At 67.3% G+C, this 16,421-nt stretch overlaps 1 protein-coding gene across 7 annotated transcripts; it reads left to right on the forward strand.

Annotated features, from left to right (window-relative positions):
* Positions 1 to 2: 2 nt before the first annotated feature.
* On the forward strand, positions 3 to 11,567 carry HAGH (hydroxyacylglutathione hydrolase). 7 transcript variants are annotated; one of them, XM_051830310.2, is made up of 10 exons: positions 53 to 155; positions 267 to 359; positions 1,429 to 1,604; positions 1,974 to 2,038; positions 3,403 to 3,520; positions 3,841 to 3,949; positions 6,304 to 6,407; positions 6,519 to 6,620; positions 11,096 to 11,175; positions 11,304 to 11,567. In XM_051830310.2, exons 3-10 carry the CDS (start codon positions 1,500 to 1,502, stop codon positions 11,401 to 11,403), a joined length of 783 nt encoding a protein of 260 aa, XP_051686270.1. In that variant the 5' UTR covers positions 53 to 155; positions 267 to 359; positions 1,429 to 1,499; the 3' UTR covers positions 11,404 to 11,567. The 7 variants fall into 7 exon arrangements, with proteins under 7 accessions (XP_069920243.1, XP_051686269.1, XP_069920244.1 ...); XM_070064142.1 differs by lacking the exon at positions 267 to 359 and having other exon boundaries at positions 3 to 155; positions 6,519 to 6,624; XM_051830309.2 differs by lacking the exon at positions 267 to 359 and having other exon boundaries at positions 3 to 155.
* The last annotated feature ends 4,854 nt before the right edge of the window (positions 11,568 to 16,421 follow it).

Raw genomic sequence — 16,421 nt, forward strand, 5'->3', positions numbered from 1 at the left:
GGCGGGCGCTGATTGGCTGAGCGCGCCGGCGCCGGCGTTGTGTGGCCCCGAGCGGCGCGGCCGTCTGTCCAGCCCGGCTCGGGTCATGGTTCTCGGCCGCTGCCTCCTCGGCCGTCGGAGCCTCGCCGCACTGGGAGCCGCCTGCGCCCGCCTGGGTAGGTGGGCCGGGCTCGGCGCGGGGCTGGCCCCGGGGCGGCCTGGCGGGCGCAGGGGCGCGTGGACGGCCGTTGGGCCGCGCCCGCTGACGCCGTTTTCTGTTGACGCAGGTGCCTGAGTCCGCGCTGCCCGCCGGGCCGCGGGAGCGAGCGCAGGGGCGCGGGCGTGAGTCAGGCTGTGCCAGGGCCGCAGGACCGCGCCCGGTAAGGGAGCCCCGCCGGCCGCGGCCCCTGGCCCAGGTGGGGCCCGCGCGCCCCGCGTCCCCCGGTGGCCGGCAGGGCGGCCTCGGCGCCTCGCCCATGGCGGGGCGGGGGTCTTGACGTTACCTGACGACTGGACGTCCGGCTGAGGTAGCGCCGGGGGCCGGTCGCGAGGCGCGGAGCGAGCCCGGCCTCGCTGACAGCTGTCAGGGTTCCAGAGCCTGTTTTCCGAGGTCCCCGGGGCCAGGGCCGCTCGTGTGAGGGGCCCGGGCCGGGCCGGTCGTGGCGCCCCTGCGGCCAGCGAGCCGTGTCCGCGGACCGGGCCCGCACCGAGGGCTGCAGGTCCGTGGCGTCTGCCCGCGCAGGCCAGGGCGGCTGTAGGTCTTCCAGGCCGCGCTGGGTTAGGCGACAGTGTCCGGGTGGCCCCAGGTTGTCCCCCCGGCGCTCACGGCCCCTGGGGAGCTGGACTTGCCCGTCCGCGGTGTGTGGTCCGGTCCGGCGCCCCCACTTCGGGGAGGGGGTCCCGCCCTGCAGGGCGCTGGGACAGTACCGGCCGGGGAGGGAGAGGACCCCAGAGAGCTGGGCATACAAAATGCTGACTGTGCTGTGCGCCAGGAGGTGGCTCTGGGGGCTGCCCAGCTGGTGTCAGAGGGGGAGTGGACACCTTGCTGCGGTCAGCGGTGGCGCGGTACGTGGGACGCCCGCGCTGGAGCTGTGGCCCTCTGCTGGGGGCTGCCGCCCTCTGGTCCCTTCTGGGAGAGGCCGGGTCCCTGGGCCTGCCCTGGGGTTCTCTGTGCCCCACTTCAGGGCTGAGACTGGGGGGTGGGCGTGTGTTTCGGAGTCAGTGGTTGCATTGCTAGAAAGACTTTGGAGTCGCATCCCACACCCACGCCGGCAGAGCCTGCTGGGCGAGTCTCCCGGCCTGGTGCCTAGACCCGGCGTGGCCCACTCGGGAGGCCAGGGAAGGGCTCAGGCTGGGCTGGCGGGGAAGCGGCTGATGTCCCGGTGTGAGCGTGACTCGTTTTCCCTGGTCCGGGGCGGACGCTGACCGGAGGCTGCCCTCTGCCTTCAGGGCCAGGCCTGCTGGGACCCCTGGTCTGCCTCTCGGGTTTCAGGAGGAGTGTGACGGTGCAGCAGGGTGCCATGAAGGTCCAATTGCTGCCCGCCCTGACGGACAACTACATGTACCTGGTGATCGACGACGACACCAAGGAGGCCGCCATCGTGGACCCGGTGCAGCCCCAGAAGGTGCGCGGGCTGCTGGCTCTCCTGGCACCGGGCCACCGCGGCGGGGTCCTGGACGTGGTGTCCCGGCAGCTGTGCCAGGCCCATTGAGTTCTAGAAAAACAGACCAGTGGCCGCCTGCTCTGGTGAGGGTGGGCAGAGGGGGCGGGAGAGGGCAAAGGTTTTGCCACCCAGAGCCACACACGTGGGCCTTTGAAGGCCCTGCGTGTGGCTGCTGGAAGCCTCCCGCCCTCAGGGGTGCTGGCGCCGGGCTGCAGGGCCGTGGGAGGGACCGAGAGGGACCGGCACTCCCCCCGCTGCCCTGGAGGCCTGGGCCTGGCACTGCACCAGGGCCGGGATGTGACCTCTGCCCTGCCTCCCCTGGGGCCGCAGGTTCTAGACACGGTGAGGAAACACGGTGTGAAGCTGACCACGGTACTCACCACGCACCACCACTGGTAAGTGCGGGCCCCGGCCTGTGTCTGCCCTGGAAGCCCCTCCCCCCAGCTGTGTCTCAAGCAAGCACACGGGGGGCCCCAGCTGGGCTGGGTAGTGGGCTCTGTGACGAGGGAGAGGGGAGAGGGCCAGGCCAGCCGCCTCCTTAGCCTCTCCCCCTGCTGGGCCGTGGGGATAGGGGACCCCAGCAGCTGCCTGTCCATGCCCTGGGGGCGTGCAGTGGATATCGGCCTCCTCGTCTGGGCAGAAAGGAGCTAGTAGCCACTGGCGCCCACGTGGGTGGCAGGGGCCGAGCACGTAGGCCACTGCCTTCCCAGTGGGGTCAGCAGGGACTGGGCCCGCAGCAGGGCGCTGTGCCGGCGCTGTGAGGGGCACGCCCGCGTCGTGGGCAGTGGCTCCGCCTGGCGCTCCACTGGGCTGGTGCTGGCCTTCTGAAACCTTTGAGGTTCTTCAAAGCCAGGAAGACATGTTTATTGGGCTCTTAATTCTTTCCCAAATAATCGCGTGAAGGCAGCCACAGGAGGGCGCCCTGGCTCCCCACCCTCTCTCCTCGAGGCCAGTCCTGGTGTGTCTGGCCGGGAGTGTTGCGTGGACACGGCCTGCGGGGCTCTTGGTTCAGGCCAGCAGCTGGGCCGTGGGGCCTCGCTTGATCTTTGGGGGTGGGGCTGTGAGCTGGCCGGGCCCCCTTCCTGCAGCGGCGCCTCCTGCTGGCGCCTGGGCTCTAACAGCGCGCAGGGCCGCGCAGTGTCGTGGCTTCCTGCACCGAGCCCTGGGCTGCGTGTGTGACACCTGTTGCAGAAGCCGGCTGCTGCCCTGCACTGACCGCTCTGCGCGGCAGCAACCCGCGGTGGACCTGCAGGGAGGTGGGCTGCTGACCACCAGGCCCCCGGCCTGCGGTGTGCCAGCACACAGGTGGAGCTCGAGCTGGCTGGGGTGCTCCTGGCGCCTGGCGCTGCTGTTCCACACTCCTGTGCCAGGGCAGTGGGTCGCAGACTGAGCCGCACCTGGGAGCTAGCTGGGAGCCCTGGGGGATCGGTCCTGGCCTCCTCACCGACCGCCAGCTGCCTCCCGCGGCCCAGGCCTGGGTACCCCGCCTCGGGGTTGCCAGGTGCTGGTGAGCGGTTCCCGCCCTTCACAGACGGCAGGCGGTGGCTGGAGTGAGGACGCTCCTTGTGGGGCCTGCTCCCCGCGTGGGTGGACGCCTGCTCCCCGCGTGGGTGGATGCCTGCTCCCCGCGTGGGTGGGCGTCTTTCTGCTTCCGAGGGGCGAGCTCGGCCACAGCAGCCCCGTGTGGCCAGGCCTCGGGAGCAGGCCGGTTCCCCCGGCCCCAGCCCGCGGGTGGCCCAGGTATCCGCTCGGCCTGCAGGGACCACGCCGGTGGGAACGAGAAGCTGCTCAAGCTGGAGCCCGGGCTGAAGGTGTACGGAGGCGATGACCGCATTGGGGCCCTGACGCACAAGGTCACGCACCTGTCCACGCTGCAGGTGAGCGGCGCCGTCCCCTCCACGCCCCTCCCTGGCCTGCCTCAGCTGAGAGCAGAGGGAGCTGCGCACGTCACCGCGCCGCACGTGGCTCTGCGGGGTGTGGCAAGTGTGGCCACCCGGCACGTCCCGGCAAGACCGCCCTCGGCGTCGCAGTGGACTGGGTGGCTGGGATGGGGGAGAAAACCACGCGGCCCTGCTGGGTTCCATTGGCCTCAGCCCAGCGGGAGTGAGGCACCGCACTGAGCCCTGCGGTTCTGCCGTGGCCTCGCGCGTGGCACTGCCCGCCGTGCTGCACACACGCGTGGCCTGCTTCACTCTAGGTGGGGTCTCTCAGCGTCAAATGCCTGTCCACCCCGTGCCACACCTCAGGACACATCTGCTACCTGGTGAGCAAGCCTGGTAGTGCGGAGCCGCCTGCCGTGTTCACAGGTGAGTGCGGCGTGTGCGTGCCGGGCGCCGCGCGTCCTGCAGGGCGGACTGCCTGTCTCAGCGCCGCATTGGGCGGAGCGCCGTCCTGGGGTGGAGCCTGGGGCTCTGCTCCACACCTGTGTGGGGTGGCTCCTGGGGGCCTGTCTGCTCGCTCTGGTCTGGTCCTCCCAGCACACGGTGGCGGTGCCTGGGGGACAGACCTCCCGCTGAGGTGGGCATGGCCTGGGGGTGGAGCCTGGGTGTGGCAGGCTCCTATAGCTTTGGGGTGCCCACCCTGCGCCGTGGGGCAGAACGGCCTCTTGGGGATGGTCCTGTCAGCTGTGAACCCTCAGAGCAGGCGTGTTGAGGACTGGCCTTGGCTGCGTGGGGCCTGCCAGGGAAGGCGGGGCATGAGGTGCCGCCATGCGCTCAGTGTCGGGCAGTGGCCCGGCTGGGAGTCTGCAGGTGGTCCCAGGCGACTCCCGAGGGCCGGGGGGGACGCGGGGGTCTGGGAGTCTACAGGTGGTCCCAGGCGACTCCCGAGGGCTGGGGGGGACGCGGGGGTCTGGGAGTCTGCAGGTGGTCCCAGGCCTGTGAGATTCCCTCTCCCTGTCCTGCTGGCCCCGTGGCGGCCTCCCGCCCCCTTTCCGTTTGTAAAAGGGAGAGAAGAGGCCCAGCCTCACTGTGGTGTGCAGGCGGCCCGGCCGGCTGGGCTGTGGTCCCGTGAGGGGAGGCAGGGACAGGCTCTGCTCAGACGCCCGCCCGGGCCCACAGCAGGTGCGAGGGAGCCATGGCCGCCGCGGCCGGCTTCCTGAGGACTGTCCCTTGCACTAGAAGGTGTTGGGAGGCCTGACTGCTGGGGACACTGGCTCCACCTGTCGCCGGCATCACCGTGACTGGCAGAGCAGGGTGTCCTTAGGTTACTTTTTTTATTTGAGAGGTAGAGTTACCATCAGGGAGGAAGTGAGCAAGCTTGCCCAGCCGCTGGTTCACTCCCCAAATGGCCTTTGCCAGGGCTGGGCGAGGCCAAAGCAGGAGCCAGCAGCTTCCTCCCGGTCTCCCACGTGGGTGCAGGGGCCCAAGCACCTGGGCCGTCCTCCACTGCTTTCCCAGGCCACAGTGGAGAGCTGGACTGGAAGAGGAGCAGCCGGGACTCGAACCGGCGCCCACGTGGGATGGCGGCGCTGAGGGAAGCTTAGCACTGCCCCACATGCGACTGCGTTCGTAGTGCATGAGAAGTGGACCAAGGTGCAGGGGCGTCTGGGCAGGCAGTGAGGGCTGGTGGCGCCCCCACAAGCTGAGCTGAGGGGAAAGACCCCGGGGCGGTGGCAGCCGAGCTCCCCTGCAGAGGCTAAGGCGGGCTTGGCACTGCCATGCCTGGGGGGAGGGGAGGGGAGGGGGGAGGCAGGGCTGAGCCGCAGGGGGAGCAACTGGGGCTGCAGCACGCACTAGGAGCCTGGACTGCAAGGGGTGGGAGGAACCCGCAGGTGCTGTGCGCAGCAGAGGGAGGGTGGGGACCGCCCAGCTGTGCCGCCCTTGCTCTCCATGAAGTCTGGAGCTCTCGGGCCTGCCCACCCTCTGGGGGTCCCTTGTCCCCAGGGAGGCCCAGGTGGGATGCGTGGTCGTGGGTGCTGGCCCTGCCCCGTTAGCTCCCTGGAAGGGGACCTGACAAGTGGGTGCTTGGCTGTGGGAGAGTGGGAGCCAGGAGCGCCCTCTAGCCTGGCCCTGCCCCGTTAGCTCCCTGGAAGGGGACCTGACACGTGGGTGCTTGGCTGTGGGAGAGTGGGAGCCAGGAGCGCCCTCTAGCCTGGCCCTGCCCCGTTAGCTCCCTGGAAAGGGACCTGACACGTGGGTGCTTGGCTGTGGGAGAGTGGGAGCCAGGAGCGCCCTCTAGCCTGGCCCTGCCCCGTTAGCTCCCTGGAAGGGGACCTGACAAGTGGGTGCTTGGCTGTGGGAGAGTGGGAGCCAGGAGCGCCCTCTAGCCCTGGAGAACAGCGCTGCAGCCTGTGCTTGCTCACTGCGCCCCCCCCCCCCCCCCCCCCGCCGTGGCAGCACAGGGAGCTGCTCTCCAGGGCCCGCCTGTGGGCACACCAGCTGTGGCCGGTGAGCTCTGGGGCAGCCTGGGCAGGCGTGAGGGGCAGGTGAGGAGGGAGAAGCCTGCAGGCTCGTGGGCAGGACCAGTGAGGTCTGTGTCCGAGGACGCTGGGCCAGGGGAGGTGCGGAGGCCCGGCGGGCGGAGGCGGAGCTGTGAGGCCGGGTCTTGGCTGTGGTCTCTGCTGCCTCCGGGGAGTGTGGGGGAGGGTGGGGCGGTGGCCTTGGGGCCTCTCTGGGGTGTGGGCTGCGCCCCGAGGCCAGGCTGTCTGGCGCTGTTGCAGGCGACACTCTGTTTGTGGCGGGCTGCGGCAAGTTCTACGAGGGCACCGCGGACGAGATGTACAGAGCTCTGCTCGAGGTCCTGGGCCGGCTCCCCCCCGACACGGTACGCAGCCCGGGCGGGGAGGGGGCCGTGACCGGGGGCCCTGCGTCCCTGAGGAGCGGTCAGGGCAGGGCAGGCTCGTTCCCTGCTCTCAGGCCCTGGCTTTGTCCGCAGAAAGTCTACTGCGGCCACGAGTACACCATCAACAACCTCAAGTTCGCACGCCACGTGGAGCCCGGCAACGCCGCCGTGCGGGAGAAGCTGGCCTGGGCCAAGGTGGGTGCTCCGCGGGCCCTGCCGTGGGGGCCCGGTCTCCAGAGCAGGCAGACACCTTGCATCCACGGACCCAGCGAGCAGACCTGGGTTTGAGCCCGGACCCTTCTGACTGCGTGGGGCCTGCACTTGAAATGCACACGTCTGTCTGAAAGGCAGAGTGACAGAGGGGGGCCTTCCCCCGGGACTCCCCAGACGGCCAGGAACCAGGAACTCCATGTGGGTCTCCCACGTGGGTGCAGGGGCCCCAGCACCTCTGCTGCCTCCCAGGGCACCCGCAGGGAGCTGGGTCCCAAGTGCCGCAGCCGGGACTCGAGCCGGCACCAATGTGGGTGCCGGCGCTGCCCGGGCCGCTCGGCTGCACCGTGGCACTGGCCCTGCACGCTTTGGAGACAAGGCGGACGGCCCCGATCTCTGGTCCCCGGAAGCCCGTGTGGGTTGGGCTGCAGCAGGGCTAACGCTGGGAGCCTGGGACTCAGGCCGGGGCTCGCAGCTAAAGGCAGGAGTCCAGGGAGTTGAGCCGGCACCTGCTGCCGTCCAGGGTCTATGCGGTCGAAAGCTGAGACGGGGCCCCAGGCGCTCTGCCCAGGGTCGCAGCACAGCCCAGGCCAGTGAGGGGTCTCTTGATCCTCAGGGAGCAGCACGGGCCCTCCCCATACTCTGCATGCGTGAACCGTGCACCCCTGCGGGCCCAGGTGTGGCTGCCTCCTGTGGGGCGGGGCGGGGCGGGGTGGGGCGGGCAAGGCCGCTCTGTTTCTCTGGGTCACCTGGGTTTGGGGGAGCTCACAGGACGATCCTCCCTGGTACGTCAGCTGCGTAGTGAGCGGTGCCCCGCCGTGAGGCCCTTACTCTGCGTGCGGTAGCGTTTCCTAGGCAAGTGCACGCCACGCATGCGCTGGCTGTCAGCCCCGCGTGCACAGGAGGTCCTGTCTGGAGCGCTGACGCCTGTGTCGTCCCCGCCACGCCCACAGCCACTGTCCACCTGCTTCCTGTGGCGTGCGTTCATACTTGGGGGAAGTCAGTGTGTTCATCTCAGGGTTTGTGTCCTGGAAGCGCCGCGGGATGCGTGTCGCGGGGACGCCGTGTCTGGGCTAAGGCAGGGGCAGACATGGCACTTCCTGGCACCTGGGTGTCCGACATTCAGCAGTGTTTGTCGGGAAAGCTGTCCTGTCCTGAGTTTCCCGGCGCCTTCCCTGGCAAGGCTGGGCCACGTGTGTGGTCTGCCCCCAGCGCCAGCTCATGGTCCCACCTGTGACTGGTTTTCTCCTTTTGAAAGGCGGAGTTAGGAGAGGGGGAGAGTGGTTCCCTCCGCTGGTTCATTCCCCACATAGGCCTATCAGCAGGGTCAGGCGGGCTGGAGCCAGGAGCCTGGAACCCCCTCTGGGTCTCCCACTGGGTGGCAGGGGCCCACGTGCTGGGCCATCTGCTGCTGCTCCCCCAGGGAGCTGGGAAGCGGGGTAGCCAGGACGAAACCGCCACTCGTGCTGGTGCCGGCACGCTGGCTGCAGGTCAGCCCATCGCTCCGCCATGCCGGCCCTTCCAATAGTTGGATCACTTTTTAAAATGTTTTTTAAAGATTTTATTTATTTATTTGAGGGACAGAGTTGCAGAGAGAGGGAGAGAGAGAGGTCTTCCTTCTGCTGGTTCGCTCCCCAGACGGCCGCAGTGGCCAGAGCTGGGCCAGGCTGAGCCAGGAGCCGGAGCCTCTTCTGGTCTCAGGAAGGTGCAGGGGCCTGGAGAGGTGAGGGGGGCGGCGCGCCAGCCTTCACAGTGAGGGGGCGTGGAGTTTGTCAAATACCCGGTCAGTGTTAAATGTGAAATCGACTTTGCCCTCTGGACAAACCTTAGTCATCCTGTAGCAGTCGTCTTATATATTGTGTTTCTAGTTTGTGTCTGTTCATTGCGGGTATTGGTTTGTAGTTTTTTCTTAGAAACACATTTTTAAAAAGTGAGAGGCAGAGAGAGAGGGTCTCCCCATCTGCTGGCTCCTGTGCAGATGCCCGCAAAGGCTGGGGCTGGGCCAGGGCTGAGTGGGGGTCCAGGAGCCCCATCCTGGTCTCCCACACGGGTGGCAGGGGCCCAGCCATGTGGGCCATCATGTGCTGCCTCGCGGGGTGTCCCGGGAGCTGGGCCGGAAGTGGAGCTGCGGTGTGGAGGCCTTAGCCTGCGGCGCCAGTGTCAGCCCCCAAATATTTCTAATTTTGAAGACGTCAAATATGTTAGTTTTTTTGTTTATGGTCTTTGAAATCTTTGCTTATCCCAAGGTAAAAACATTTTCTCCTGTGTTTTCCTTGAAGTTTTATAGTTAACCTTTTTTTTTTTTTAAGATTTATTTATTTGAAGTTCAGAGTTACACAGAGGGAGAAGGAGAGAGAGAGAGAGAGAGAGAGAGAGAGAGAGAGAGAGAGGTCTTGCATCCGCTGGTTCACTCCCCAGATGGCCGCAACGACCAGAACTGCGCTGACCCAAAGCCGGGTGCAGGGCCCAAGGACCTGGGTCATCTTCTCCTGCTCTCCCAGGCCACAGCAGAGAGCTGATGGGAAGTGGAGCAGCCGGGACTCGAACCAGCGCCCACACGGGATGCTGGCACTGCAGGCGGCGGCTTTACCTGCTATAGGTCAACCTTTTTAAAAAAATTATTCGTTTGAGTTACGGGGAGGGGCCACTTCCATCTGCTGGTCGCTCCCTAGGTGGTAGTGGCGGGGGCAGTGGGGAGCCAGGCCAAAGCCAGGAGTCCCCGTGGGTGGCAGGGGCCCGGGCCGCTCTCTGGCTCTGGAGCTGCTCTGGGTCTGCTCCCACCCCCCACCCCCCCCGCCCCGCAGAACCTGCTCTGTAGCCTCCACTACCCTCCGGTGAAGTAGGCGGGAAGTGTGTGTCATCTTTGGTGCGTGCGTTGTATTTGTGTTAACATTTAGCCTTTTCAAAATTTTATGAGAACCTCCACTCACTGAAAAGTGGAAGGAACGTCTACAACTAACGTTCTCTGGTGCTGCCTGTCCCCCCCCCCCCCCCGTGCTTGCTGTCTGTCCCTTCCTCTCTCTCTCTGGTGCTGTCTGTCTGTCTGTCTCTCTGGTGAGGTCTGTCCATCCCCCCCCCCCCCCCCAGTGCTGTCTGTCCATCTCTCTCTCGGTGTCTGTCTCCCCCTCTCTGGTGCTATCTGTCCACCTCTCTCTCTCTCTCTCTGGTGCTGTCTCTCTCTCTCTCTGGTGAGGTCTGTCCATCCCCCCCCCAGTGCTGTCTGTCCCTCTCTCTCTCTGTCTCTCTCTCTCCCCCTCTCTTTGGTGCTTTCTGTATGTCCATCTCTCCCTCCCTCCCTCCCTCTCTCCCTCTCTTTCTCTGGTGCCATCTCTCCATCTCTCCCCCCCTCCATCTCTCTCCCCCCTCTCTCTGGTGCCATCTGTCCATCCCTGTCTTTCTCCTAGCAGGTGTTGAGTGTCCGGTGGACGCTGCCCCTCATGAACTGTGCTGCGTGGGGCCTTTTTCTGCTTCTGTGGGAAAAACAGCGACATTACTATGTCTTTAAGGAATTAAAACAATTTTTTTTAAAAAGTTACTCGGGGGCTGGCACTGTGGCTCAGCAGGTTAAAGCCATGGCCTGCAGTGCCAGCATCCCATAGGGACGCCCGTTCGAGTCCCGGCTTCTGACCCAGCTCCCTGCTACTGTGCCTGGGAGAGCAGCCGAGAGCTTGGGCCCCTGCTCCCACGTGGGAGACCTGAGAAAGCTCCTGGCTCTGGCCTCACCCGGGGCTGGTCGTGTGGCCACTGGGGGAGTGAACCAGCGGGCAGAAGACCTCTCTCTCTCTCTCCCCCCCCCCCAATGAAAAAAATTCGAAAGGCAGAGGGACTGAAACAGAAAGCTCCCCAAATCCCTGCCAAGAGCTGGGGCTTGGGGCTGAGAAGTGGAGCCGGAGCCGGGCCCTGAACAGGTGCTCAGCAGGGGGCGCGGGGCCAGCACCTGCCCCCTGTCCTGAGGGCCCTGTGGCCGCCTTGGGCTCTGCTGGGAGTCGCCTTCCCTCCTCGGAGGGGAGGAAGACGTTTAGGGGAAAGGAGGAGTGGTCTTAGAGCACTCGGGGCTGTTCGCACTGGTCTGCAGTGACCTCATCCCGCTGGCGACCCCCTCCACTGCAGGTGTGCGTGAGAGCTGACCCGCGGCCTCCTGGGGAGCCTGGCAGTAGGAGGGCTGCACGGAGACCCCCGCGTGTCCCCCTGCCCACGCGAGAGTCTGTGGGAACTTGGCGCTGGCTGGTGGCTGAGTGTGCGTCCTCTCAGAGGGGCCCAGCCTGTCCCCGTCCGGGCGGCTGCCCAGGCGCTTCCCTGGATGGGGCAGCTGCCAGCTCTGCCCACTTAGCAACAGGGGAGCAAGCTGTGTCTCTCGCCTCTCCAGGGTGGCAGGGAGGCACCGCTCTGCCCGCGCGAGCTCGGGGCTGGCCCCCCAGCCGCCTCCTGGACTCCGCCTCAGTTCCGTGGTTTCTGTGCAGGACAAGTACGGCAGCGGGGAGCCCACGGTGCCGTCCACCATCGCCGAGGAGTTCACCTACAACCCGTTCATGCGCGTGAGGTAGGCGGGCCGGGGCGGGGCCCCGTCCTCGAGGGTGGGGCGGCCGGGTGGGGCGGCCCGAGCCCAGGAGCTGCTCCAGGGCAGAGGGGCGAGCGCGGTGCGGCCCGCAGCCTGGCCCTCACCCGCAGGGAGAAGACGGTGCAGCAGCACGCGGGCGAGACCGACCCGGTGACCACCATGCGGGCCATCCGCAGGGAGAAGGACCAGTTCAAGGTGCCCCGCGACTGAGGCCCCGCCCGCGGCCGGCAGGGACCGCCAGTGGGGCCGTAGGTAATCCAGTCACGCAGGAAACTGTCCTGGTTTGATTTTAAGTTAATTTCAGAGCCCTCTGCTGTTATCAGATGTTCTAATGGATATTTATGAGAGAGAAAGTTTAAAAAGTATTTATTCCAGTTAGTGTGTGCGACTGTGCCTTACCCTGGTCTGGAGCTGCACTGCCCGGGAGCCCCTCCCCCACGCTGCTGTGCAGGGGGGAGCGGCCCTGCCCCCTCCTCCCCCTCCCCCGGGTGGCCGGTGTGCGTCTGCACCTGGTGAAGGGCCTGTGCAAGTGGACGCGTCCCCACCTGGGCTGGGCCGAGCCTGCTCCTGTGTCACGTGTTGGGGACACTCACCTGAGCCCTCTGTCCAGGCCGGGGCAGCGCGCTGCACCCAGGAGCCCCCGGGGAGGGGAGGGGAGGGACCTGCTGACAGGAACGTCCAGGCCTGTGGTCATGGAGGTGAGCAGGTGTCCTGGGCTGGCTGCTGATGCCAGACCCTTGACGGTCACCACCTCTGGTCCCCGCAGGGACGCCCCTGCCCCAGCCACGCCTGCTGGAGTGTGCCCAGGGGAGCCAACTGGGCAGCCAGGTGGCCTGCTCGGACCCCGGACCCTGGCTGCACTGAGTGAGAGCCCCGACAGCGGTCTCCCTGTGTGCACTCCTCAGGGCTCAGTTCCACTTCGCGCCGCTCCTGACAGGAGATGGGTCTGCTGCCCCTGGGGGGCTGTGCCGCGCCCTGGGCGGCTCAGGACTGGAGGTGTTCGTCCCTGAGGGGTCACTGCGGGGGTGACTCCAGGAGCCGTGAGACTGGCACGAGACGGGCGAGGCAGCGGAAACGCGGCTGGGGCGGCCGCCTCCCATCTGCCTCTGCTTCCGTTCCAGCTCCTCGCGGATGCCCACCAGGGAGGCAGCAGGTGATGGCGCAGGTATGTGGGTCCCAGGCACCCACGGGAGACGTGGGTGGAGCTGGTGCTCCTGGCATTTGAGGAGAGAACCGGCGGGTGGGAGATCTGTTAGTGTCTGCATTGCAAACCAGAGTCTCACTGAAGATGACGTACGGATGCAGCCCGGTGCCCGTGCCCACCAGCCCCAGGCTGCCCGTGGGGACCCAGGCAGGCGCCACGGTGCCCGTCCAGATGCCTTGCAGTCGGGGCGGCGGCTGCCTGGTGTTCTGTCCACCGCCGGCACCAGGGCGGCGTGGGGGGGTGCAGCACAGCCGGCTGTCTCCAGTTCTGCACGAACGCTCGGGCTGCAGCAGGCAGCTGCCGCCGGGCGCTTCCCCTGTGCCGATGAGCAGAAAGGAACTCGGAGCGTGTGACGGGCAGGGAGCCACCGTCCCGGGAGGGTGCACGCAGGGGTCTCAGCTGCGGAGTCCCCTGGGACGTCCAGGACGCTATCTGCTGGCTGCCGTCCTGGGGAGGGGCTCCCGGGGGGATTCCTGGGCCCCAGAGACGGCAAGGCCGGGCCTGTCTGGACACCAGCGGCCAGAGCGGGTGCTGCTCTGCCCAGTCCCAGGGAGAGGACTCTGGGCACTTCTGCCTGCTGGGCAGGGCCGCGCCCTCCATCACATTCAGTTCCCCTGAAGGGCAGAGGGAGCCAGAGAAACCTCCCCGCTGCCGTCCGCTCCCAGGTGGCCCCACAGCCAGGGCTGGGCCAGGCCGAAGCCAGGGGCTCCATCCAGATGGCCCCCGTGAGGGCAGGGCCTGAGCACCTGGGCCGTCCTCCGACTTCCCAGGGGCGTTTGCAGGGAGCTGGACTGGAAGTGGAGCAGCTGGGGCACGTGGCCCCCACGCGCATGCCGGTGTTACCCGCCGCGCCCTCGGTTCCGGAGGTGTGCGGCTGAGGGTTCGCGAGCAGCTTCCTCTGCGGGCTCCCCCCGGTGGCGTGGACCCCGCAGCGTGCCTGCCGTCTCGCGTGTTCCCCATTGAGGGCTGCAGCCTGCCTGGTTAATTCCCATAGTGGACAGCCCGTGTCCCTGCGTCTGTCTGCTCCGTGTTCTCCCGTGTGACGGCCTCAGCGCCAGGGGTGGACACCGAGTCGGGGTTGGGGCTGGCGTGGTTTGGATTCCATTAGGGCTGATTCCAGAGCGTCCTTGGATCCACCGGGGTTGCTGCTGGGCCACGCAGGGCGTGCAGACCGGGAAGGGGCTGTGGCCGGTGCTGTCTGCCCCACCCTGCTACAGGCCCCCTGGCTTCCCCCAGTCGGGGTTCCCACAGCGCCCGGCGCTCACTGGGGCGGTGTGCAGGGCGCAGTGCTGAGAGCCAGGGGCCTGCTCGGGGGCTCTGTGGGGTCCAGGTGCCGCCAGGTCAGAGGCTCCCTGCAGGCCTGACGGCCTCCAGCCACCTCCTGTTCGGAGCCTGGCGCCCAGGGACACGGCGGGGCTGCCAGGTGACCGGCCCTGCGCACCGTTTCCCCCTGGGACGAGGATGAAGCCCGGAGCGGTTTTTTCCGAGACGTCTCCTCACCACGCTTTAGTTTTCTCCCGAAGGTCAGGGTCCAGAGGCCCTCGGCCTGGTCCCTTGGGGTGCTTCACATGGGCACACACGTCAGCTCACACGGGCTCAGGACGCGCGGAGGTGAGGGTCGCTTTGTTCCTGCCGACCCGACACCTCCCGTGTCGGCCTCAGTGTCCCGAGTGAGGGACGTGACGGGCTCCCGGCTGCAGACGGTGCAGCAGAGGGAGGTGTGCGGTGCCTGTGTGGCGGTGCACGGAGGGAGGGAGCAGCAGTGGCCCTGGGGCCCGCTGGACCTGGCCTCCACGCCAGGAGATGGCAGGACTCCCAGCCTGTCAGGAGGCCAACTCCTGGCTCTTCCAGGCTCCCAATCTCGTGTGACAGCCGCCCGGCTGAGTAGGCAAGGTGACGCCTGGCGTGGGGAGGGGCAGCAGAAATTGGCCGAGCCGCTGGCGCACGTGGGTGACCCCGGGAAGAGGGAGAGGGGAGCGAGGCAGCGCCCTTGCTCTCCCCGCATGGCTGTGACCAGCCCAGTCCTCCTTGCGCTGAGTTCCGCTGTTGCCCACACGGGAGCCCAGTGGACGGGGTCTCTGAAACACAAACTTCGGGGGAAACCCTCAGGATTTCAGGTTGTCGTCCCCGGCCGCGGGGTCATCGCAGACTTTTACGTGATAGACTAGTGTGGTACTGACCTCGACTTTGAGGTCTATTTATCTGAAAGGCAGAGTGACAGATCTCCCACCTGGATTCCACGCCCCCAGTGTCCCCAACGGCCAGGAGTGGACCAGGAGCCCAGGACTCCATCCGGCTCCCGCCTGGGTGCAGGGGCCCAAGGACTCGGGCTGTCCCCGCCGCTCTCCCAGGGAGCTGGGTGGAGGCGGAGCTGCTGGGGCTCCGCCCAGTGCCCCTCCCATGGGTCTCCTCCGGCATCACACCTGAGGGTACAGGCTGGCACGACCTTCCTGACATCAGGGTTAAAACTGCAGCTGTCCTACAGCCCCCGGCTTTAGAAATGCCTTGTTTCCAAACCTTTGAGGGCTTCTCGGGGCACCATTGGCCCGTCTAACCTGGGCAGGGGGGCGGCCTCAGGCGGGCGGTGCCTCCCAGGGCGTCACCCCTGGGCACCTGTCCCGCCCCGCTCAGCCTCCAGGAGGCAGGGCAGTGGAGTCCTGCTGGCCCCCGACAGGTGAGGGAGGAACAGGGCGACCCTTGGTTCTGCTCGGCACCTCTGCCAGAGCTGTGGAGACGGCGCGTGCGCGCCCGACCCAAGTCGGTGTACCGCGGATGCCAGTGTCCTGCTGCTGCCCTCGCCGCAGCCCTCCCATACCCTGCACTTGTTAGCCGATAGGCACAGCTCCCACCCACTGCCCCCCCGCAGGCACAGCTCCCACCCACTGCCCCCCCACAGGCACAGCTCCCACCCACTGCCCACCCTCTCCCCCCGCACAGCTCCCACCCACTGCCCCCCACCTCCCACCCACTGCCCCCCCCAGCCACAGCTCCCATTCAGGGCCTCACCCCTGTCTCCGACAGCACACCCAGGTCTCTGCCCTCCACCAGGGCTCAAGGACTTAAGCGGGGACCCCCACCCGGGTGAGGCAGGTCCCAGGAGGCCCGTGCAAGCCAACAATAACTCAGAGCCACAGTTGCGCTTCCGCTCCAGCGCCAGGTCCTGGGCGAGTGCCTGGGCCCCGCACCCGCGTGGGAGACCCCAGGGGGTTCCAGGCGCCTGGCCGGGCTGTGGAAGCCGACAGTGTCTGTCCCTCTGCCTGTGAACCAGAACCCCCAGGCCAAGGAAACCGGGGGACAGCACGGGAGCCCTAGGGAGACGGGAGAGGGGCGGCACTGCGGGCCCGAGGCTCACCCCTGCCACCCCTGCATGTGCGGAGCCGTGGCTCACCCCTGCATGTGCGGGGCAGGGGGTGCTCGGCCCCTCCCTGTGTGTGTGTGTGTGTGTGGGGGTGCTCGGCCCCTCCGTGTGTGTGTGTGTGTGTGTGTGTGTGTGCTCGGCCCCTCCGTGTGTGTGTGTGTGTGCTCGGCCCCTCCCTGTGTGTGGCCCCTCCCTGTGTGTGTGTGTGGCCCCTCCCTGTGTGTGTGTGTGTGTGTAGGGGGGTGCTCGGCCCCCACCCAGGCACCAGCATGCACGGTGGCCACGCCTTGCGGAGAAGGCGCATCTCTGCACCTCTCACAACTACCTGACCAGTCCGTCTCAAGCCTGGTTGCTGGTTACGCCATATCTGTGAGGATGGCAGCAGTCTATTCCTGTAACAGACCAGACAAAGCAGACAGGTCCCAGGAGCACAAATGGCTGAGCTGACTCAGCTTCTAACAGCCCTGTGCCCAGGAGGAGGAGCCGGTGAGCCGTGGGACATCTCCCCGCGAAGGGCCCCCCGCGCCCCATGCGGCAGGCAGGGAGAACCGCCCCACGCGCCTCCCAGGCGCCCCTCGGTGCCCCGTGGGCAGGCACACTCCCGGCCCAGCCCCGGCGGGCTGGCACCGCGGTGGGGCGGGTGCAGCTGCTGCCTGCAGGGCCAGG

The sequence above is a fragment of the Oryctolagus cuniculus genome, chromosome 19, assembly GCF_964237555.1.
Source record: "Oryctolagus cuniculus chromosome 19, mOryCun1.1, whole genome shotgun sequence".
Taxonomy (NCBI): domain Eukaryota; kingdom Metazoa; phylum Chordata; class Mammalia; order Lagomorpha; family Leporidae; genus Oryctolagus; species Oryctolagus cuniculus.